At 38.2% G+C, this 24,012-nt stretch overlaps 1 protein-coding gene across 2 annotated transcripts in view; it reads left to right on the top strand.

The window, feature by feature from the left end:
• Positions 1-24,012, top strand: part of BMPR2 (bone morphogenetic protein receptor type 2) — a 113,953-nt gene that overhangs the window by 46,978 nt on the left and 42,963 nt on the right. For both annotated transcript variants that reach the window (XM_075429822.1, XM_075429821.1), the window contains exons 2-3: positions 8,389-8,562; positions 9,881-10,060. In XM_075429822.1, the coding sequence (XP_075285937.1) occupies positions 8,389-8,562; positions 9,881-10,060 (354 nt within the window). The remainder of the gene's footprint in view (positions 1-8,388; positions 8,563-9,880; positions 10,061-24,012) is intronic.

Here is a 24,012-nt window from a genome sequence, read left to right as displayed (position 1 = left end):
TAAGAAAGTGGAAGGTATACCTTAAAGCTGGCCTGAATAATACTTTTGTTGAAAATTTTATTTTGCCCAACATCAGGAGTCTGTGAGTAGATTCTTTCTGATCTGATTCAACTGTGTGTAAAGACTGGAATTCCTGTTTGCTCATGGTGTAAAATAAGCAGTGATTTCATCTTGAGACAAGAAGATGGTGCAAACCAGACAGCATGATTTGAAGCCACAGAGATGCTTTCTGCTGTGTGAACCCCCAAAGAAAATAGTCGTCTTCAACTTTATTAAAATTGTGGAAGCTCTAAGATTGTTGCAAAAAACAAGCATTTGAAGTCGAGAGTAAATGTTTTTATGCTTTATGCTTTGTACTCCACCGTATTCAGATCAGATCAGGCTTTTGTTGTCAAAATATATTTCGCAGTGTATCTTGAGGTACGTAATAAGTTCTATAAAATATAGGGGGAGCTTTAATGATTGTGATGTTTACTTCCTCTCTTTTTGTTAGAAGGAGAGGAAAGCTTGTGACCACAGATGTAACTTTCTGAAGCATTTTTCTTCACTTTTCCTGCTTCCCTCCTGGAAGTTCCTACTGTACTCTTGTGCAAATCTCCATTCTTTTGTATTCCTTGTCTCTAAAAGGCTAATGTAGCAGTTGTGTTTGTGGAGCCCACTTGGAGGGCTTCTAGCATAGAAGTTTGCTGTAAAGCGATGGGCTGTGCTGTCTGCCGACCAAGTGCTCCCTGACTGTGCGTCGCACTGTACTGCTCCTCACCTGTTGCTCAAAAGCTCCCTGGGCCGTTCCGGGTTGGTGTAGACCTTCATGCTCTCACGCCCAGTCCTTAAACAGAGAGTTTATTTCTCTTCCTGACCACTCAGTCCACATCTCTGCTGTGCAGTTGGCCAATCATGCTGCAAAGCAGAGTACTGTAAGTGTAAATACATGGAAGATTACCAACAATTTAGCTTTCTTCCTCCATCTCTAAGTTAGTATTAAGGATGGTCTGTCTGTAGAAGAATGACTTCTTTTGAAAGACATCTGCGCGTGATATATTTTTATGTAAGTGTATACACATTTAGAAATATTTGTAGTTAAAAACTCTGAGGAAAAAAAGATTAAAAAAAGCAGCAGTAGCGTGCTTGCTAAGTGACGTTTTCTTCAAGATTCTGTTTGTTTGTACATCACGCCATAATTCAGCTATCAGTAGTTGAAAAGATATACTCAAAGGAGCTTCCTGATGTCCATTACTTTAATCGCCTTCCTTTTAGTAGTTTGCATTATGAGGACACGTGCTATCTCATAACCCTGCCTCGAGGGCAGTGATGTTTCCCTGTATTGTGTAAATAAAAGAACTCCACAGAGAGCTGACAGGGCCAAAAGAAAACAGGTTTTGTGTCTATGGCTGTTCTGATGAAAATCTCACTAATTCAAAAGACGAGTTACAAGAAGAAACCTTTAGTCTTTTCAATGAATCTGTTGCAGCCTAGTGAGTTTCCCAGTTGAATTACAGGCAAAGAAATGCTTAGAAATATTTTTTTGTCTTTTTTTTCAAGTCTTCACTTATGTGGTCATGAAGATAGTTGGACAGAAGTACCGACATGGTACCTGTGTGTGTGGTCTATGATGCCAGCAAGTCTATTCTTGAAGATTATGTACAAGTCTGTCTTCTTACTGTTATCTCAGATTTCTTTATTCATGACTTTTGCATCACAAAATGTATTGCGTGGCATTAATCGTGAAGTTGCAAATGTTGATGTTTATTTAATCCTGACAGAACATGCAGTAGAATAATTCTTGGTAGCATTTGAGTCCTTTTTCCTTGCTTTCCCCCTCCCTTTGCACTTGATGCAAATTCCATACACTGCATTGAATAGATGTAAGGACAGGAAGCATTGATTAAGTACTAATGGAACTGACTTCCTATGCTATTAATGAAAACATGACTCATGTTCTAAGGATTTTCAGTGTTGTAATTGTTTTCAGTAATTATGTTTTCATAGAACACAAAATAGTCACGAAAGAATTAGTATATTAAAAGCAATAACAGTATATTCATTTGTTTGAACTCATCCTAGTACAGATGAATCATATATTCATAGTGCAGAAGATATCTGACACAGACAGTAAATATACTTGTAATTTTCTTTTGATCTTTGCTGTCCAGAAATAGCTTCAGTGGGGCATAGAGGCAAGTACTCTAATAATAAATGTATCTCAGGGTGGATTTGTAGCGAATGACTGCAAACATCCAGAATTCATGTATTTGTGTGAATCACTTCTCTGTTCCTGAGCAGTTGGAAACAGCAGTATAGTTACAGGGAGAAAATATTTTAAAGTGTCAATGTAGTATTTTTCTTATAATAACTTGGGGTTTCAGCTTTTTTTTGTATACTGTAGAACCGATAAACACTAAGATTGTAATTGTATCCAAACCCGAACCATATGCCAAAAGGAAATTCCTGAACCCTGGTGCTTTTTGCTGAGGCTGTGTAGTGGCATGAAGATGAACTCCATGTGCCCCAGAGCACTGCGGCAGTAAGAGTGAGCCACAGGATGGACTTGGGAAACCATGGGCGATTCCCAGTTGCTTTATGATTTCAGGAGCATAATTTAAAGTAGCCTGTTTCCCCATTCTCATTTTGGAATATGACAATAAGGTTTCACAATCTGTTCCAAGTTAAGTCTGCTAATATGTGTGTGGTGATTACACACACCAGTAGTGGCAGCCAAGCAGGAAAGCTAAGAACAGTTAATGTTTCTTAGATTACTTCTTGAAGCACCCATACTCAGTTGTAATGCTGCTCATGTTTTAAGCATATTTTTGAAAAGGGACAGCAAGGTGTGTTTTCTAAAATAAGGGTATAAAATGGGCCGGGGAGCAACTAATTTTTGGTTTTTTCTCTGGTTTATGATGGGGAAGTGAAGAGCTTGCCCTACTCTCACTGTTTTTTCCCTTGCTAGAACTTCTGGGAATGGTGCCTTCCTTTCTTGTCTTTGTTGGAAATCTCTGCTGGATAAGAGAACGGAAGTTTGTATTCATTTTATTATTTTTATTGAATTATTTTGACGCAGTTTGTCTGGTACACAATTTAAAGAGAATGGAAAATAGGCTTTTCATTATAAATTCCTAATGATTTGTTGTTCAGATTTTCCTTTTTGTCCTTTTCAATGTCAGCCGATCTGTTGCTAAGACAGTTGTCTGTAGTAGCCAGTTTTTCAGTGGCATATGACATGTAAGCATTCAATTGCCATTTGTTTGTTTCAAAATATCGCTCATAGTCTTTCATTAAAGGTGAATTAGAAAAGACCTGAATGTATTACAAGTTCTGTATGATGAACAAAAGTAATTTAGAATGGAATTTACCATATGAAGATAATAAAAGTACTATAAGTCCTTCTCTTACATCTTATGTATTGTGAAAGTAATAATAAGTAGATGATTTGGAGGTAGCCTTTAACGTGACTTTCTCCTTTTAGCAGTCATAATTTCTGTATTTCTAAAATCACACTTATGTCTAATCAGATAACTGCGTTTAAGTACAATGAACTCTCCAGAGCTGTGCATCCCCCATCAACCCCCACCAAAAAAAGAAGTTGCTCATTTGATTCAGTAGGTTTAAATTCTTTGGGGGAATACATGCATCTTTGGCAGTTTTTTTCTGTTTGTTGTGCTTTAGACCTATTGATGAAAGAGTTGTTATAGAATTACATGTTTATAGAGAAACAGCAATAGAAATTAATTTTACTGATGTTACTGCAGTTATTTTTGTGATGCTTAACTTCTGTGGGAATAATGAGATGGGTAGCTTGAAAGGGCCTGTTAAAATTCTCTTAGTAAGAGTAAGAGTTTTCTTAGTAAGAACAGGGCTCTGAAAGATGACTTCAGCCATTCAGCAGATGTCTTGAGAAACCTGTGCTGCCACTTGTTTTGGTGCTAGGTCTTGGTTTTGTTTGTATGCCGGGACATTTTGTGTGCGGACAGATATACTGTATAGCTCGATCTATAAACGGCTTCTGTATTTTGCCGATTTGAGGATACACTGCTGGTGCATCTTCGGTCTGTGAAATCTGTAAGGAAAAGGGCACTGCACAGTGAACTGTTCATGGGTCCTTAATATATGGTGAGCACATTTGTCTGCAGGGGCTTTGCCTTTCATTTTTTATTTTTCTGATATAGGTACCAAATGACCTGGATATATCAGATGGATCAGTTCAAGAGCCTCAGTCTTTATAGGAGAAGTTGTTTAATTGCTTTTGTTGTTCAGTAAAGATTTTAACATTGAGGTATTTCGTTGGGTTTGGATCTGTTTGAACTGAAGCTAATCAAGAGAATCCAGTAGTTCTGGTCTTTCCCTATGATTTCCCCTGCCTTGGAGACAGAAAGTAGCCAGTAACTCAGCTGAGGAATATAATTTTTCTGTCTGGTTGGTGCACACTGAGTACCTTGAGACCTGTGTCCTGCAAGAGTCACAGAACAGTTGAGGTTGGAAGGGACCTCTGGAAGTAATCTTGTCCAACCCCATGCTCAGGCAGGGTTACCTAGGGCTGGTTGCCCAGGACCATGTCCAGATGGCTCTTGAATATTTCCAAGGATGGAGTTTTGGAGGAAGCAGCTTTGGAATTGTTTCCAGCTAAGCTGCTATAGAGAGCATCAGCAGCTGCCCTTTCATGTTTCAGTTGCACAGCTCCCAGGGGACAGGTAAATGTGTTTTAGCTCTGACTGCACCATGCATAGCTGTTGGCTCCTGTGATGACTGAAAACTTGCATAAAAAGGTCATCCATGAGGAACAAGTAAATCCAAATAAGCAACAGTATTTTTACCTTGAAGGGTAAGATTTCTGTGATAAGGTTTAGAATAGGCATGCCAGTACTTCTGTGTGTTTGTGTAGTAGTATTGCCGTTTCTTTTGGGGAAGGTTTAAGACTTACTCATCTAGGCTGGAGGTTGCTTTCAAGGCCTGACTTAAAAGTATTCCAGTAGTAAAAGAGCTGACTAGTTTCCACTGCCTGGAAGAAGCAAACCTTGCTGCCAGATTCCCAGAGCAGGAATGTGTCGAAATCATGCAAAGAAATTGAAATGGTTCATCTATTCTGTTGTTCTTCGAGAGGTTTCTGGACATCTGAATGCCCTACCCAATTTTCTTCGGCATTACAGCTTCAACAATGAATCTACAGAGGCCATAGAGAAAAATAAAGTAGCTTTTGTTATGAGTCCCCTGTTCACCAGATGTTCCATGCCATCAGGGAGGGGTCAGGGGTCAGCAGAGTGTTGCAGTGGGCACTGCTCCCACAGGGATTGTACTAGTCGTAAGTCATAATCGAGGCAGGAATGTGCAGCGATCAGCATGAAAACTCTAGTTGTTGGGTGAGTAACCTTTATTTTTTGTTGGCAGAGTTTCCCACTGAGATCATCTGACGTTAAATTGTGGCAAGTTAACTTGCGTTTTTATTAGTTTTCTAGAAAACTGATAAAGATAGGCACTCAGATTGCTAGCTGTGGATGTTGTACTTTCTCATGCTTGCCCTTTCCTCCCCTCTCAGGTATTCTTATGGGGCAATACATTTTTTTAAATCAGAAAAGCCTTTGGTAGCAACTGTTATTTTCTATAGTACGTGGTTGGACAGCATCTGGCATGACGGTTAGCAACTTTTCTTTTTAAGTATCTTCTCCATGTTCTTACCTCTCAACCTTGTTCCTAGGAGATTAAGAGACCAGCAAGTAAGCAATTAAAGCTGTCTGTGTCTGTGGAGCACTCACGTGATACATGTAACTAGTTTCTGAGTAGAAAGCAAAACCAAAGGGTGTTTGGTCTTGGTTTTTTTCTTCCTTTAGAACAAAGGTTAAAATATTTTGATTTTTTTTTTTTTTTTTAAAAAAAAACTATTGCGTTATTATGCAAGTGGACTTTCCTGGAATTACTTTTTTTTTTAACCACAGGTTTTTGATAAGGAAACCAAATCCATGTGGCTGCTTTACAAATGCTGTTCTTTTTAATTTACTTTTCACAATAGGGGCAAATTATGAAAGGGCTTATCCTGGGGCAGTCTGAGCATTCTGTAAACAACCAACATCTCAGATGACCTTAGTCCCACTAAACTATCACATGCAACTGATTTTAAAACCTTCATGGTGTCCCTAGGAGCAGATATATCGTATTTCACAAGGCCATATAATTCTCTCCTGTTCTCTCTTGAAAATTGTATTTCCGTGATAATTTTTTCTCCTTTCGATTTTCAAAAAGTTAGACAGCTCCAGTTCTCTCATGGCAGTGTAGTACTGTCCTTTCATACATTGTTTCTTGGCCAGTCCCATGTCATGGAGCAGAGAATGCAGGACAGATGCTTCACGCCTGGCATACTCAGCTGTTCCTGAGAATAAAACTACTACGTGCGACTGGCAAGTACTGCTTGAGGCAGCATATGCTAGCTGTTAGTGTGTGACGTTTTTGTCCTCAGTGACTCGGCTAACTCTACTCATTTAGAAAGAAAAAAGTTAGATATGAAATTGAGACAGCTGAGTTTCTGAATGTAGGGCCACTGCTTCATAATAAATGTATTTATCACTTCAGAACTCTAGTTCCAGATCTAAAGTGTAAATTGTACACTGACCAATGTGCAGAGAGGTGGGTGAGTGGCACAGACTGCTGGCCAGGTTATTGGAGTATGTGGAGCTGCAAGTGATTGAATTACTGTGACTTGAGAAGTTCCTCTCTCCTCAGCTGAGAGTTTTACCACCACTGAGCTGACGTGCAGCTCAACTGATTGTATATGCCCTACCAGACCGCTAAAAAAATAAGCTACATTGTACTACTTTAATTACAGCTGCCACAGAATAAACTGGGAGTCACTGACAGACTGCTTTTCTGGATGGTGCAGCTATTTATGGTTGTCTTACCATAAAATAATTTTGAATTTTGACTCCTTAGTGAATAGTAATGGCCTTAGAAGTGAATCAGGTATCTGAGTCTTGGTTTGCCTTTCTACTACCCAATCATCTGTGCTAGTGACACAATGAAACAGCATTTTTGCAGTAAGTCTGCCTGGCTGAAACATGGCTTCTTTGAGGTCAGTGCTGCAGAATGATCAATTAAGTAAATCCTCAGTGAGGAGATGTTTTATACATATACAGTACCAATCTACTCCATATTGCATCTGTTCTTTACCAGTGCTTTCATGTAAGTTGAAGAACTAGATGAAATCTGGTTGTTGAGACACGTAATACAAATTTTTACTGTGATGGTTGCTGAGCTGTACTACTGAATAATACTTAAGTGCCTTGTACTTACACGCCTAGCTTTCCGTGCATTTTATAAAATCATTCAAGGGAAGAATGAAAATATTCTAAGTATCATGTTCACTGTGAATGTAGGATTTATTTATCTTGGACTTGATGCCTTTCTGAAGAGTTTATTGTTTGCACGTGTTTACTCTCTCTAAAGAAAAGATGACAGAGGCATATCTGCAGGGTTGATTTCTTTCATTGAGGTGATCTAAACAAAAAAGCAGTAATCATACATACACGTAAAGCATATGAGTTCTTAAGATACTAAATTTTTCAAGTTTGTTGATTAAATATTCTTGTAAAAATCAGTATGCTTTTTGTGGGTGGTTTTGGGTTTGTTTTAATAAAACAGTCCAAAGATTTTTCAGGTGATCACGGTTATTTATTTTTGCACTGTCTTTGTATAATTTATAATGTTCCTGCAGGACACACCACAGGGAGGGACACTCTACACACAGCATTGCTCCTGTTTACAGGCAGTCTTATGGGTCTTATCGTATGGGTTTTACTCAGCCATTAGTTATTTCTATTGGTGGCCACTGAGGAAGTTGTGTGAAAGAGCCCAAACTGATAGATTGCAGAGCAAAAAGAAGTAAATGTCAGTGCAGCAGCTGGATAACGTGGAAAAAAGAGATAGGTCAATAGAAGGATAGTGGAAAAAACCCTCTGAGTTAGGTAGGCACTGGGTTGGATGGCAGTCTGAAAAAGATCATCTTGGTTTAGGATCTGAAAACAATTAACAACACCACATTGCAACAGCAACATGTGCGGTTGCTGAAGAAACCAGCTAACAGTTGCATAACTTATGCTTAAGGACAAATGATGCAGATGATGGAGTCTATGCAATGAAATTTTTATTCTGCACCTGTGAACCTCAGACATTTGCACATTTATTTTGAAACATCTGCTGAGGGTCTTTTTTGTCCTCTTTATGAACATAACTTCAGGATAGACCTCGTTTTTATTTCTGCCTGTTAGAGAACAGTTTAAAGAACAGATATATATAATTCAGGATGATTTGAATATAGGTTTCCAGAAGACCTTAATCATGCCCTTGTTAAAGTTAATATTTTATGCATAAAATCACTAACAAAAAACATTTTCCTTTCTTTGTCAAAAGCTGTGCAGAGTGAGGAGCGGCTGTGTGCATTTAAGGATCCATATCAGCAGGACCATGGGATCAGTGAAAGCCGAATCTCGCAGGAGAATGGCACAATTTTGTGCGTGAAAGGTAGTACCTGCTATGGACTTTGGGAAAAAACACGAGAAGGAGACATACATCTTGTAAAACAAGGTATGCAACATTTCAGTGTAAATGCAGTAGTTTTGCTACTTTTTTCGCTTTTTGCCATCTAGCCAGCCGACACGAAGATGCACAGCTGCAAAGCTAGACAGTTTGTTTATGCATTGTACAAATGCATAATTTTAAACTTCCCATTTAGCAATTTGAAATATGACCACGACGTTTGTTTGAAATAAATGACTTCTAAAAGAGACCGAAGAGATCAATGCACAGTTGAAGGAAAAAAACATTCGAATTGCTTGTCACTTAGGATGTCCAGAGGAAGATGACTTTCTTGAATATAGCTCAATATATGTATTGATGTAGTGATAAATTTTTTAACAAGTGTCTCATTAAGTAAAAATATATATTTGCATTGATTGGATATTTGTTTACAAAGGAAATGGAAGCTATAGCACAAAACTGTCACATTTCACTAACTGTCAATTCGCTGGTGTTCTGCAGGGAGAGTGATGGTGGTAGGCAGGGGTAGAGGGTCTTGCAGTTGCTGGAGCTGTGTTCTAATTGCCATTCTCAGGGATGCTGCTGTTGGTTACTTGGATAGAAGTTAATGTATTATAAGGCTGAATGAAAACTGGTATTTATAAACATCCTGTACAGTTGTACTCAGTGTTGTTGTTTCATGTTTGATCCGGTAATCTGCTGAAGGAAGCAGTCTGCTCACCTCTGCCCCCACGCTGCCTCTTTCCTTTCCAGGCATTTGTGCATAAACGACATTTAACTGCTATTGACCATACTTGGGAAAGAACACTTGCTGCAGGGAGAAAGGTCGTGGCATTAACCAAGAAATAAGTGGTGATCCTGTGAAAGAGTCCAGTGATGTTGACAATGAGGAAAGACAGAATTTTTAGAAATTACACAAGAAGCACCGAACTATAGATGCAGTCTTGTGGCCTAGCTCTAAGGAGGGGACTAGGTCACGATTTCATATAGACTGTGGGCCAGAGGGTGGTAATAGTGTCTGTGGTATCAGAGAAGTGAGGAATGACATACTTCTGCTTAGAAGGCTCAAGAATTCAGGTTTTGTCGTATTGAGGTTAACAGCTGGACACCTTTGATGCTGGCCTTTATTGCTGCCCATATTTCTTCTCCTTGGCTGTTGTAAATTCTGAAAGAAATTCTTCAGTTTTTGGTTTAAAAGATGGTAGTGAAGTCAGACAAGGAAATTATAATAATTGTTTTACACCCCATTGTGTTACGTTGTAGTAGATAATGTATGGATTCCTATAGATGTGTTTAATTGTCCATGTGATAGAATTAATTTTATGCCTTCTTTAAAAAGAATTCTTTAATTTGCCTCTTTTTACAGGTTGCTGGTCTCATATAGGAGACCCACAAGAGTGTCACTTTGAGGAGTGTATAGTTACAACCACCCCCTCCTTGATTCAGAATGGAACATACCGCTTCTGCTGCTGTAGTACAGACTTGTGTAATGTCAACTTCACAGAAAATTTTCCACCTCCTGATCCTACTGATACAACACCTTACAGTAAGCCAGACGTTTCCATCTCTGTCATTTCATGGTTTACATAATTTAGAGAAAGATCCTTCTTTCCTGGTACTGTAAAATGCGACACCTGTGACCTTTCTATTTATATGCAACAAAAATGGCAAACAGAGGTTTTCCGTATGAAGTTTATCACATTTATGTATTCCGCAGTGCCCTGCAAAGCATGAGTTAAATGCTTACAAGAGAATTGTTTCTATAGGCAACTGCTGAATGCAGGTGGCATTTTCCAAAATGATCTCTAGTTTTGGGTGCTTTGATATTTGGATGGCCAACTTCAGAAGCCTGTGGAGATCTTCAGAAGGATTCAGACTTCGGTTAAAAATAGGCCAGTAAGTTCAGTAATATTATGGTACCTTTGAAAAGTTTGGCCTGTCTATTCAGTCATGGTTCACAGATAGCTTTGAGTGGTAGAACTGGTCTTAGGCTGTTGAGATTCTCTCCAGCAGTCTTACAGTGCTTTGAAATCTGACATTTTTCTTTTGCATATCTCTGGTAGAGACTAATTTTGGCATAATGTTCAAAGAGTACTAGTTTGAGCAATGTAGTTTGCTTCTGGATTAGATTATCTGAGAAGTAATTTATTGTAAAATGAACATAGCATATGGATCCAAATCAAGGGATCAGACTCCTGAATTTCCCATTACAGAGCTAGGATCATGATTAGCAGACACAGTGTTATGCTGTGTTCCATGAATTAAGAACATGTAAAGAAGCTGAGTTAGTGGCCTAATCTAAACATTTGGATAGCTTTTTCTAAGTAAGAATTGTGGAAGAAAAATTGAATAGAGGCAGGTATGTAAATGAAGGTACAATTGTTTCTGTATGTTGAGAGTTCTTTTATCAATGGAAACAGTTTTTGAAATGAAGATGTCTTGAATTGGATAGTATTTACAGCTATAGACGCAAAAATAAGTTTGTGTTTAGGAATTATATTGTTTGAATTAACTTAAATGCTAAGATAGTGAAGATGCTAATGCTTTCAAAAGTAGCTGTAGGATGGAGTCTTTGTAAGTAATTTCAGTCAGAATGAGGGCTTGGCATGCAAAAAAAAGCTACCTTTTCACTGGGAAAGTTTGTACAGTAGGAATGGGTAAAGAGACTTGATAAAACATGGTGCCTTTTGGCTGATAATACTATCTGTAGAGCCAGTAGACAGTCACAATTTGGAATCAGTGTCTGAGCTCAGCACTGTGCGATGCAGAACAGACTCTACGTCACTCTGGCAATGGTCGTCTGATTGGGCTCGCCAAATGTAACTGAAGTTAGTGCTGTGCAGGGGATTTAGACAGGACAGAAAAAAGGTGTAAAGATAATTCCTTCTCCCTTTCTGTCCCCTTAAAATAGGAAAACAAGTTTCCTACAAAATGACTTGTGTTCGTGCTTCTCCAAGGGTAGAAATTACGAGCTGAATTAATTCATTTATTGGGTGGTAAGATCTTCAGATAATTTTTCAGTGGAATTTTTAGTACTGAAAGAAATAGCTTGACTTGCAAAGTGTGCGTGCGGGAGAATTAAATTTGTAACACAGTCCTTAATTCACCCAGCTGTAATTGAGTGCTGCAGCGTACATTTCTACTGACTCAAACTGTTTTGTGTTATTCTGTCACCTTCCATTTTGGTAATACACAAATTTGGCTTTAGGCATAAGCATAAGCAAAGTAGGTTGCCACCTAGCACAGTTGTCTGTCTGCTTTGACTACGTTAAGAGATGGAGATTGGCCGCTCCAGCAGCAAGCATGGCCTCATTTGCCACTCTGGTGTTCTGTTTGTAAAGCTCTCCTACTGCTGCATCCGACAGAGATGGGGCTGCTCCTGGCAGTGTAAACCTGCGTACACCCGCAGCACTGTGGAGGTAGAGGCTGTTCTAGGAAGCTGGAAGGGTGAAAAAAGAGGGAGTCTGTGGCACAAAGACCCCTGCAACATTACTGACCCCAGTTCCAGGCGCTGGAGTCTCCACAGCCCCTTTTTCCAGCCCTCTCGACTGCTTCCACAACCCATTTTGATGCTGTGAGATTTAGTTTTGCCGCCTCAGCATTGAGGACAGGTTTCTTGCTTTGACAAAGTTCAGTTTTTATGGAATTGTTGGGAAGCTTTGAATTACCTACGGAATACCTTGGGCACTCTTCCAGTCTTTCCACAGAATTCTTTAAGGACATTAGCAAGCTTGGCTGCACAGGCTGTGGCAATCTGTATTACCATTCCTTTTAGATTATTAAATTGAACAGGCCACAGTCATATGGGAAATCTTCTGCAGAAGTTTATTTCAGTATAGCCCATGAACTGTAAGAGCACTATTTCATCTGTATTATTGATAAGGCATTAAAAATCTTGTACATGGAATAGGTCTTGAATGACAGAAAGTAAGGTATGTTGCCTCCTGCAAGTGTATTTATGATCCTGTAAATTTCAAAGCAGGTGTGACTAGTGTGTGGTTAATTATGTGAAGCCTGATGAATTTGGCCAACATCTAAGTATTTGTAAATGTGTTTCTGCTGATTTCCGGTAAAATCACCCAGAATAAAAAGTTCCTGGAATAACAAGTGGAAATTCCGCTATGGTTTAAAAACTAGCAGAACCTGAAAACGCTACTGATGAATCTAGTGAATTTAAAACTTCATTATTAGGGAAAATTGTAGGCATTCTTTTAAAATGTTTCCTTGCAGCTATATGAGGGATCTGTGGAAACAGCAGAATACTGTCATGCTCTTGAGCTAAATCCATCCAGAAAAATAATAGAGGAATAAAAAAATCAATTTATACGATCTTTTGGTTGCAATTTTTTGTATGACAATTAACAGTGGTGTATTGAAAGATGTAGCTAGACTATAAATGATTCAAGAAGACTAAAAGTAAGTTAATTAAGATCTGATTTCATATTAGATATAGAAAATCATGGTTGTCATAAAATATAGCAATTCTTCTCTTAAATGTTACACTTAATTTTTATATCATTGTTATCTTTTAGAATGTCGTAACATGTTTACATCTCGCAACCATATCTATGTAGAATGGAATACCTTTTTTTTTTTTTTAAGTTCATATTCGGTCAGGGCATAAGTACAAGAAATCCATCCGATCTTGTAACAAAAATTTTATAAAAACAAAAAATAATAAGATTAAGGACAAACAGGTTCTTGAAGCCTTAAATTTAATCCTTACTACTTCTTAATGTGCAGGTGGTAATTTAAAACAATCATACATCTGAGTAGTCATAATATGCTTCTCTTATATCTTAACAACAATCCAGGCAGATTTAAGTAGTTGTTGGTTACTAGTCCCTCCAGCTAGAATGATGCAAATACTGTAGGATGGGGTGTAGTCTAGAGCCCACAGTCTGGAGGTATTAAAAATGCAAATATTCAGATAGCTGTTTCCTGAAGCCGGGAGAAGTAGAGGTTGAAGAATGATGTTGATTTCAGATCTGAAGATTTGCCTACAGAGTTTGGCGCTACTGAAATACAGAGGTTCAGAAACAACCTCTCATCCTCAACCTAAGATTGCGTTTTTTGGGAAAAATATACTTTCTTATGCTTTGCTAAATCACGCATGAATAGATTGATTATTCTTCCATCTTCTATTTTCACAAAAAATTGACACCACCACCCCCCACCCTCCCGAAATCCATCTTAACTTCAGCCAATATATGTATATACCCCTTAACCTGACCTAAAAAGAGCCGGCTATGGCTTCCTGGGTAAATGTTTTGAGATGTGTATTTACTCTATTGGCTTGGTCAAATATTTATTTTGAGATTTGTTAAAGATCTGCTTATGTCTACAAAATGCTTCCTAAATTCTGAGACTGTTTTGAAGACAAATTAATTAGTTCTACAATCATTCATAATGGCCATTTAAATAGATTTTAAGTAGCTAAAGAGGTAAATGTTCTCCCTCATTGATCATAGATATATTGCTGTAATGAAACATTCACATTAAAATAACATCAAGATGAAAGCAACAAAGCCATTTTTAATATTTTTTTTCCTCAAGGCTGCATTCCTGGCACTGTAGATAAATTAATCTTACAGCAACAGAGTGTTAAGAATATACATTTGTATGACAGGTGATGTATTTGCATGATACATGGAAAAAATCGCTGGCAGCAACAGTTGAACATTACTAGTACATACAATTGTTAAAATGATGTAGGGTTTTCTCCTCATAGCAACAAATGGTGGCTGCAATTTTTAGAGGATTTTGAAACTTATGTTAAATAAGAGCACAGATTTGGATATAAAGAAACTGCCTCACACAGCAAAGGGAGTTGGTATTTCTTTATTCTAAAACACTGATAGATGCGTTTATCTTTCCAGGGTATCATCCTGGCCTTTCTTTGCCAGCCTTCTTGCTACATATATAAAATATGTGTATAAAAGTCTCTCTTTAGGTGCTTAAGAGAATTCTGTGGAAACTTTGAGGCAAGCTACCATTAAAAAAAAAAAAGTAGTTATTAATGTGTGTGGCTGGGTCATATTAATTAAGTAGTAACAGACAGTTTTCATTTAACTATTGCTTTGAGAGGCAGCAGTTGGACTCACGTTGCTGAATTAGATCATGTCAGGCTAATTTTGGAAAGTTGTAACCCTGCTCACTCTCAGTTGTTCTCTTGTATTGCTTTTTTCTGGAGAGCAGCATCCAATACAAATTTGTAGTTGAAGTGCATTTACTTCAGCCAGGTTCTGCTTGCAGTACCTGATCAGCTAAGTTTGTAGCCAGTGTTTGAGCTGGTCTTTCGTTGCTGATCTGCCTAATCTAAGAAAAGGCTCTACAAATAAGCGTTTTCTCTTACTTGCACTATAATTTTTTTTCAGGTGATTTGGATGCATAGCAAAGGGGAATATACAACCCTTTGCAAGGTGGCAGATCTTCTGTCTTGAAAGATGGAGGCTGGACTGATCCACATGGGGATTAAAACTTGTACCCTTGAAATGACAGGGAGTCAGTCAGGCACATCTTCCTTTCAGTGAAGAGACAAGGCGTTATATGTCATGAATGTACCTTCACTATATTACAAAGCAGGGGAGGAAATATTAAGACAGTAATTAAGGACCTTAATATCTCTTAAAACAAAAAAAAAGTTTACTTTGAGACAGGTAAGTATTTGGTGCAAGAGGACAATACTGTGCCTCCCAGGAAGTTATTTTAGGGCATTGCAGAAAATGAAGATGCTGAACTGCTGAAGGACATACAGATGAATGTGCATGGAGATTTCTAAATATGTTTCTGTGTTAAAAGAGATTATATGTGGAGCAGCTAATAGAGGGGAAAAACGCTTTTTTTTTTTTCCTGGGAATAATTCTTTAAGATACTGACATAATGATGAAATATTTTGGAATTTTAGCCAGCAATTGACAAATGTGTATTTTCTTGAACCTTCAGTTGCCTTTCTGTCTGAAATTTAATGCATGTTTAAAAGAAATTCTTGTATTGTTTATTTTTTTCGTTTATTTGGTTACAGGAAATTATTCACTGTGGAGGGGTTGTGACACAGCGCACATTGCTACAAGTACTTAGTGATAAAGTTTTGGAAACGTGTGCTAATTAAAGCTGTTTCTTGTGTTGTTGCAACTGAGGAAAGATGATAGTATTGTGGATTAATGTAGGGGAGAAAAAGTAGAAGTGAAAGTTGTTGCAGGGAGCAAACAAAATATTAAAGTAATTAGTATAGAAGGTTATATAGAAATTCAAGTGAAAACCTTAGTTTCTGTAGAATCAGTAGAAGGTTTTGCAAGTCACCAAAGATAACTGATAATGCTTGTTGAGTAACTTCAGTTCAGTGATTCTCATTAGAAATTGATATATCAAAAGCAGAATTGTTGGTAGCAGCACTGAATGTTTTAACTTCTAAGACAGCATAGTCTCCTGAGGTTAAACTTACGTCTTTGCTGATTTTAAAAGTAAAGCTTTGATGTGCAATTGGAGTCTGAATATGGAATGTTAGCTGTGATGGCAAAGCCTGCTTAGACAGAAAACTGTACACGTAAATTTTTTTCTCTGACAGAAACATTTAATCAGGAAGATGAAATTGGAATATTTTACTTTCACTGAGATTGAAATGTCTTGGAAATGTTTGGAATTGTTTTGAAATTTCTATTATGCACCAAACCCACAAAATGCTAAAAAATGCATTAAATAAAATACGAACAAACACATTTACTTGAAAAAGGCGAAACATTTCAAATATTATTTTTACAAAAAAAACCCCGTGTTTTTTTATGAGTACATTCCGTGTTGATTTATGAAACTGCTGTTTTGGAGTACGCTGCATAGGAGAGCTGTACAAGGTAACTGCAGAGCTGTGCCAGCAGGAATTAGTACTGTGTTATGACCTGGAGGTTCAAGAACATTTTGCAAAGTTCCTTTAAAAATCTTTTGGAATGTAACAAAGAGCTTTTTGGATGCAAGGTGGGATTTTGTCTTTATCTTGGTGTTGCAGTAGTGTGTTTGTGAAGTGCTAGAGCTATAACTGCACTTCGTTTCGGAGGGTTAAAAATATTTTACTTTAGATTCCTTAGAGATCTTAATTCTTCAAGAAGACGTGAACATAACTTTTAGGTTATTAGTTTGATATTTTTGCCTGATCTGCATCTTTGTCATCTTTGAAATGTCCTGTGTATGTCTAGTACTACACAGCAAGTACTTGATTCGAGTTTAATGTCTAGAATGAGGAAAGGAAACATCCATTTTCTGAAATATAATCAGTGATTTTTGCCACCTTCACTAATAGTGAAAACATACATTTTAAGCTAACTGGTATCTATAAATAGGTGATTCAGAGTTCTGGTATCACTTGCAGTTCTTGAGGCACTGATTTGCATCTCTGCTGGAAATTAGTTGCTTATAGTTAATATGTTTTATGCACTTCTAAGAGTTTAAAAATCTGCAAATATCTTTGGGTAATACAAATACAGTAAATGTATTTTTTCCATTTACTGGGAGTGCTGAGTTCTCTGACTTTCATGTTGTTGTACAATAAATTCAGTGTCATAATTAGCAGATATCTGTTGTGACAATGCACGCTGGGGCTTTACAGTGAATGCCTTATAGACACAAGGTCAAAGTAGGTAAGGCTCATAAGAATGGGACTCTTTCAGAATGCATTAGTGGAAAAGTGGACTGTAAGTAAAAAAGGAAGTAGATGAGGAATTGTTTTGCCTCACCTCCAGGCAAAATTGACAACAGACAAGGATGCTATGCTTTTTATGTCTTTATTCAGATGCTGCAATATACATGCATACAATGTATACAATATCAATATTATTTGAAACAAATCCTACACGGCTATTTAACAACACAGATATTTTTAGAAATAGGTAGGAAGTCTGTGGAAGGCAGATTGACATATCAGTACGCTTTTTGGGGACATTCTAGGTTGTGAATGGATTATATAGGCTTTCTGATGTAGTAGTAGTAATAGGCTTCTAATAACTATTCCACCCACCCCAAAAATCTAAGACTGGATGCTGTGAATCTTAACACTTCAGAGCGAGTTAAGACTACACCACCATGAAAGTATTTCTCCTTTGAAGACTTGTGAATGTGGTTAGGTAACTCTCTTCAGCAAAGTATACTGACTGAATTAGCTAAGATATGATACATTGTAGTCATCACCAAGCAAAACTAAAACACTATTTATGTTTGACGAGTGTTCTACTTGTCTATGTCCCTGTGCTTTTTCAAACAACATTTACTTTCACATCGACTTTGTTGATATTCCTCTCTCCCTGTCTTGTCCTGCTAAAGGCTTCTTGCAGCGAGCAGGAGTGGCAGAAATGGCTGCGTGCAGGCTTCTTCGCTGCTGCAGCTCCTGACAGAGGGCATTAGCTTCAAAATGCTACAGCTGTATCTATCTCCCTGGGCAGGCTGGAGCTGCTAGGCTTGCTGAGAACACTGCTCATCATAATACCCTTCCTCCTGTGATATTACCCTAGCAGCATTTCTCATACTTGATTTTTAGCATGACTTTACTCTGGTTTTCTTTAACAATGTTGAAATTAATGGAGTTAATATTAAATGGAACAAGAACTCTACAAAGTTCAGTTATAAAGCACTGCTACGTGCTGCCAGCTACTACTAATAAATTGCCACCCCCAACCCATCACTAGTTTTGTCTGTCCCCAGTACAGTAATAGTAAGAAGGGTCTTTGCAGACTACTGACATCATAAGAAGCAGACTTGGGACTGGAACTGTTAAGTGCAAAACAGAAAGTCACTTATGAATATTGGGTCTGTTATTGGCTGTTCAGTACTAATAAACTCATCTGTGCAGAACAATGTTTAGATCATGGAAAACCTTTCATGTCTTTTTCTTGCTCCTTGACATTTTCATTAAGCCTCACTTGTTTCTGTCCTGTGTGCTAAGCTTGTTGACAAAAATCTGATCCTATATCATGGTTTTGGCCAATACATTTTACCCCCTTGCTTTTGGAACTTCTGCCATTTAGAAACAAAGCTTTTGGTTCTTGGCATTTGACATACTCTTAGAGTAGCCCCCCGTGAGCCCAGCTGCTTTGCAGTCTTACCTGAGTTGCATCCATAGCTCAGCACAGTAGAACTCAGCCTGCTTGGAGGAGACTGAAAGTCCAGACAGATGATTAAAAGATGTTAGCTTTTCAGAGTTGGTCATTAATCATTGTTCGTGTTTGAGTCTTTCTCAGTAAAATTTTTTTCTTTGTCTGGAAAATACTGTGATCCTGAAAATCCAATACATTACTTAAAAATTGATTTCTGGCTCCATTCTTTATGATGTAGCATACGACGCATCTTCATAGAGGAGACTATCTGGAGGTAAAACACTAGTGAGATTTCAATCTGGCACAATCTTAGGAGCTACAGGTAAATAAAGTATTTGGTTTTTAACAACGTGATAAATTGTTTCTAAGAACATTTGAATTACTTTTAGACAAAGCATTTAAACCTGCTGGAATTATGTCAGTTAGCTGTCAGGCAGCTCCTGCAGAGGCTGGTGTGGAGCAGGCTGCGGGAAGAGGTAGCTGCATTCCCCTCAAGCCAGTGAGCAAAAGCTGCGGGGCAGCACCATGCCGGCCCGACTGCTGGCTTGGGTCTGTCTTGCAGGTGCTGCAGTCAAAGCCTGAACTCGGGACTGTCTGTGCTTATCTTTGCATGTGTGCACTAAATGATTGTTCTTTATGTGTCTGATTTCTTTTCATTGCATTCACAACTGTGCTGTTGGAGCATCTTCTATCAGGAGTGTAAAAAAGGTTAGGAGCTGTACTTTATGTAAGCTGTAGTTTGTATCTTTCCCTCCAATGTATCAGACAAAATCTCTGCGTGTGGATGGATACTGGGCATCAGGGTTTTAAATTGCTTTTCATTACAAAGAAAGGCTTATGTCCTTTTTATTAATAAAGTGAATGGCAAATTTGGGTAAGTGCATCAGGTGTGTGAATTGTGAACCTGTGACTAACTCTGTGATTCTGAATGTGAAATTTCACAACTGGGCATCTAGCTCCTGACATGGGTCGTCCTGGCTACAGATGTCTCCATTATTTGTGAAGAACTGAGCTGTTAGGGCTGTTTTGAAGTCGCAGAGATCTGAGGTGATCTTTTGGCTTTCTGGCTAACAGAAAACATGTGGCTTAAAAAACACAGAGTGCATAGAGCATCCAGGGCAACCAGTGCAGGCAGGAAAGCATTGTGTCAGTGTGCTCCTGGTCATGTTACTCCTGATTATACACCAATTGCAGTTTTTTTCAAAGCTGTCCCTTTCAGGACCAGATAACTCCTCTTGTTGCTGTCCAAACAGGAGATGATGACACTGTGTTCACTAAAATCTTGATGAAGATTCCTGTGAACGTAATTGTACTATTGAAAGAGATTCAAGCTGATACCATAAGTCTATTTACATGTGTGTTGGTTACGTAATCAAGAAAGCTTACTGTTGTTAACAGAGCAGGTTAGGGGGAGGGGAATTCCTAAAAATGTTATAAGGAGACTTATATGAAACATAGAGTTGTAGGAGTTCCTCAATCCGTAAGTACTTCTGTGTACCTGTACAGAGCCTTTCTTGATGTCTTTTCACTTTAGCTTGGAGTTTTTGTGGCGTTACTCTTCCCAGTCACATTGCAGTTTTTTTCTCTTTCCATGGTACGTTTGGGAATGTTCCTTCATTGTGTATTGGAATGGCTGTTGTTCATGTATGCCATTCATTATTAATATTTTCACAGTTTTGTGCTTAATAAATAAAATAAACAGTGCTGTGTTGCTGTGGACACTAATACCTGAGCGCTGGAATTGGGAGAGTGAGTGTTGTGTCTATTTTTGTGTGTGACAGACTTTCCCTTGTTGCGGTTCTCATTGGGAATGAATTTGTGGTAGGAAATCTGACTTTTAATGCCAGCTGTTACAAATCTGCAAAATATTTATTTTCTAGCTGCTATGCTTTCAGTATCAGAATAGGTGTGGATCTTTCTAAGTACTGAAACGTCGTCAGATTTATGTAGACAGTCCTTACATTTCTTTCTCAGAAGTCTGTTTTGATTATCCATGTTTTATTTTGAAATACTAAGATATTTATTCTGTAACACATTTGATAAGTTGAAAGAAATCAATATATTCATTAGTCTTAAAATCTGACTTATACGAGTTTTACCTTATTTCAGGTAATTTGTATAGTGTACTTCCATAAAAAATTGATTCATGGAACAACATTTGCTATACAGTTATGTCTAAAGGGGAAAAGTTAGAAATTCAGTCTCAAAAGGCAGGGAAAGATATTGAAAGAGGGAAATGTGAAGACTTTTTATCACCTTAGCTTTTTTCCTTGTGCCTTAGCTTATTTTTCTTTTCTTTTAGAGTAGAAAGAGAGATTTGGCTTTTTTGGAAAGGTCTGGGGAAGGACTTCTAAGGCATCCAACACTAAGTTGCATTGAGACTGAATAGGAGTTTGTGATCAGTTCTTTTAAATTCCTTTGAAGGTTCCGGTGACGTGGAATCAGTGTTTCAGTTTTATGCATTTATTTTAAGGTTTGAGCCTACAAAATGTTGCATATATGTTTCTGGGTATTAGGCCAATTATTTCCGAAAAGTTTCTGAAGTATCTGTGGATGACATCAGATGGCTTTTGACTTTGCCCTGGATTTTTGCCTTCCTTTAGACTGACAGCATGAGGCTCATTGAGAAACTGCTTGCAGGCCTGTAAATATTTTCTTAGACTAGCAAAAAATCCCTTGTTCCAGACATTCATTCTGATCTCAAAACTGTATATACCTTGAGCAAGGGTAAGGTATCCTTGCACCTGTATAAAAGCACTTCTTGCTTTTGTAACACTTGGATAAGAAATATGAGTGTTGGAGCTGTAGCAGTGAAGGTGGTTTTTTCCCATGCCAAATCAAAATATTTCCATTTATCTTTGAGTGATGGTTCAGAGCCCTGTCTGTTTATCTGTTCACAAACTGGGTACCTGTATCTGAAGAAATAATGGCTGATATATGCTCTAGACAGCTGGACCATCTATGTGGAGCCACTAAGATCATGGTTGCTTGGTCATAGTTCTGTTTCTCCCATCATTAACTCACTCTAAAAGTAGTGATGTGGAACTTCAAACCCCAGTGAATTAGTACAAATGTTATAAATGTTACAAAACACAAGTACAGCTTTTATATGTATATGTCCCTTTGACATGGGAGGTTTTACTGTTTAAAAGAGCAAATCGACACACAGACAAAATAAAGCCCAAAAAGAAACAAAGCCCCAAACCACCCCCCCAACAAAAAATCCAGACAAAATAACCCCTGAAGGTGGAGAACATACCCACATTCACACCAGCATGGACTCCTGAAAGGTAGACATCTAAACTGCAGCAAATACTCATTGGCTATATTCTAACTGCTGTTCTGTTTTGCTCCATTTGTATTCTCTGAGGAATTAGAATTGCAGTAAGGCAAAATGGATGATGCTAACTGAGCCACAGTGAATTACACTTAGCAATGTTCTTCCTCTGAGTGCAGGTCCAGACATTGCTGCTCCGCAATGCTATGGGAAAGCAGAGAAAACTTGGTGAAATCTTACTGCAGAATAAAGCATGGAAAACCACCGGAAGTCACTGATAGATGAACATATGAAAAATACGTAAACTGTTTTTTGAAAAAGTTTTTTAGTGACCCCGAAGAGTAACTTGAGCTTCTCTGCTTTCATCCACACTGTCAGCAGATAGGTCGTGTGCTTGTCAACCGTGCAGATGAAGCTGGGGAGTGTCCAGCACCACACACAGGTTTGGGTGAGCGGAGCACTGTACACACCTACGTTAGACGCTCCCAGCCGCAGAGCCATTCATAGCATCTTTGGAGCAAACTATAAATGTGTGTGGGTGAAATAAATACAGACTGTGAACCAAAAGCATTACACATCTCCTGAGCACTGTGCCAGGAGCTCTGGGAGGGATGCTGTCCACAGGCCTCACAGCTCTTGGAAACTGTGCTTGTCCAGGCACTCGCAGTGAGAGAGTGCCGAGGAAGATGTGGGCTAACCCTGCTCAGCTTTGGAGGGTTAAATAGACTACTGCTGTCCAGCACCAAGAGAATAGTTAGTGTGTGATGGCAGTGCGAGAGAGTGCATCAAGGGAAAGGTTTTAAACTAATTTGAGGTTTCAACTGTATAGCTCAGGTGCGCTAACATTATTTTTCCTGCTTTTATACAGAGCAATTAAATGGGATTTTTGAAAAAAATTCTTATTATTTTAATTAAAACCAAAAACATCAAGCTGTACTGTGGGGAGAAAGTTTTCATAATAGTCTTGGGGTATTAAATATCTGTTATGAAGACAGTAGTTAAATAATTAATAATAATTAAATTTTGCTAATGGGGAAAACTCATAAATTGTGAATCCTTAATTTCACTGAATATTCCAGAATAGACAAGTGAAAAAAGGTACCAAAGATACCAGTCTGAATAGCTTCTCCCAGCTCTGCTGAACTTGAGCCTACACTGAGCTAGTGTGTAGTATTATAGTCTATAGTAGACTACACAGAGCAGGGAGCGGAGGTGAGCACAGTCCTGCATTTAGTAAGAGTCTGACTGCGAGGTCACTGTGTTATGTTTGCTGTGGAACAGAAGTTTCCTGTAGTATGGGGGAGTGCAGCGCTAAATATTTAAATAGCTGAGATCACGTCACCTAAATGTTCAGCAAAGACATGTTCATTTTATGCCTGCACACTTATGTGCTAACTTATGAGTGAGTTGGTAGGTGAGCATAAACTGGTAAATTTGGAGATTTTTCTAGCAGCCTGTACAAGAATTGAAATAATCACTTTTAGTCATTTACAGTTTGTGCTTAAGCAGGACCTGACGAATAGCCTAGCACGTTCAGTGCCACAGTGATGGCAGAAGCATGTAATGAATTTCTTCACTGCATTAGTGTATTTGTAATCATTGTAACGGTTTATGTCAATAGCAGTGTCTTATTGCCAGAAGTGCTGTTGGCATGATGCTGACCCATGTTATGATGGAGCCCTTGAAATGAGATTGGAAGGCAGGCTTTCCCACTCATTCTATTTCATTATAAAATGAAATAATTACCAGGGTAGCTGCAGTTAGGTGCAATTTGTTTCTTCTGGAGAAGCAAATATGTACTTGCAAATACCCTTCAAAGTCTGAATATCGGTTTACAGCTGTAATGTACCTATATTTTAATTGTGTGGTAGAAATGTGCTTAAGTACCTGACAATTTGTTACATTATTGCAGTGAAGTGGGCTGCTGGCAGACCTTTGCTGGATTTGAAATCTTACAGCAAAGGGAAGTTTAGGAAGACAAATAGAAAGTGTATTTTGTAACCGTCATAGAAATCCTAGAACATTTCGATTTCCTTTCTGAAAGGGTAGATTGGGAAACAGGACTCTTGTCTGAGACAGTAGTAGGACTGTACCTGCTCAGTGGCATAACTGGTGTGATTACCTGCAAATTGTTGAGAAGGA

Source organism: Opisthocomus hoazin, chromosome 9, assembly GCF_030867145.1.
Source record: "Opisthocomus hoazin isolate bOpiHoa1 chromosome 9, bOpiHoa1.hap1, whole genome shotgun sequence".
NCBI classification, from domain to species: Eukaryota; Metazoa; Chordata; class Aves; order Opisthocomiformes; family Opisthocomidae; genus Opisthocomus; species Opisthocomus hoazin.
The sequence above is the reverse complement of the archived record's forward strand: the minus strand, read 5'-3'. Positions and strand labels throughout refer to the sequence as shown.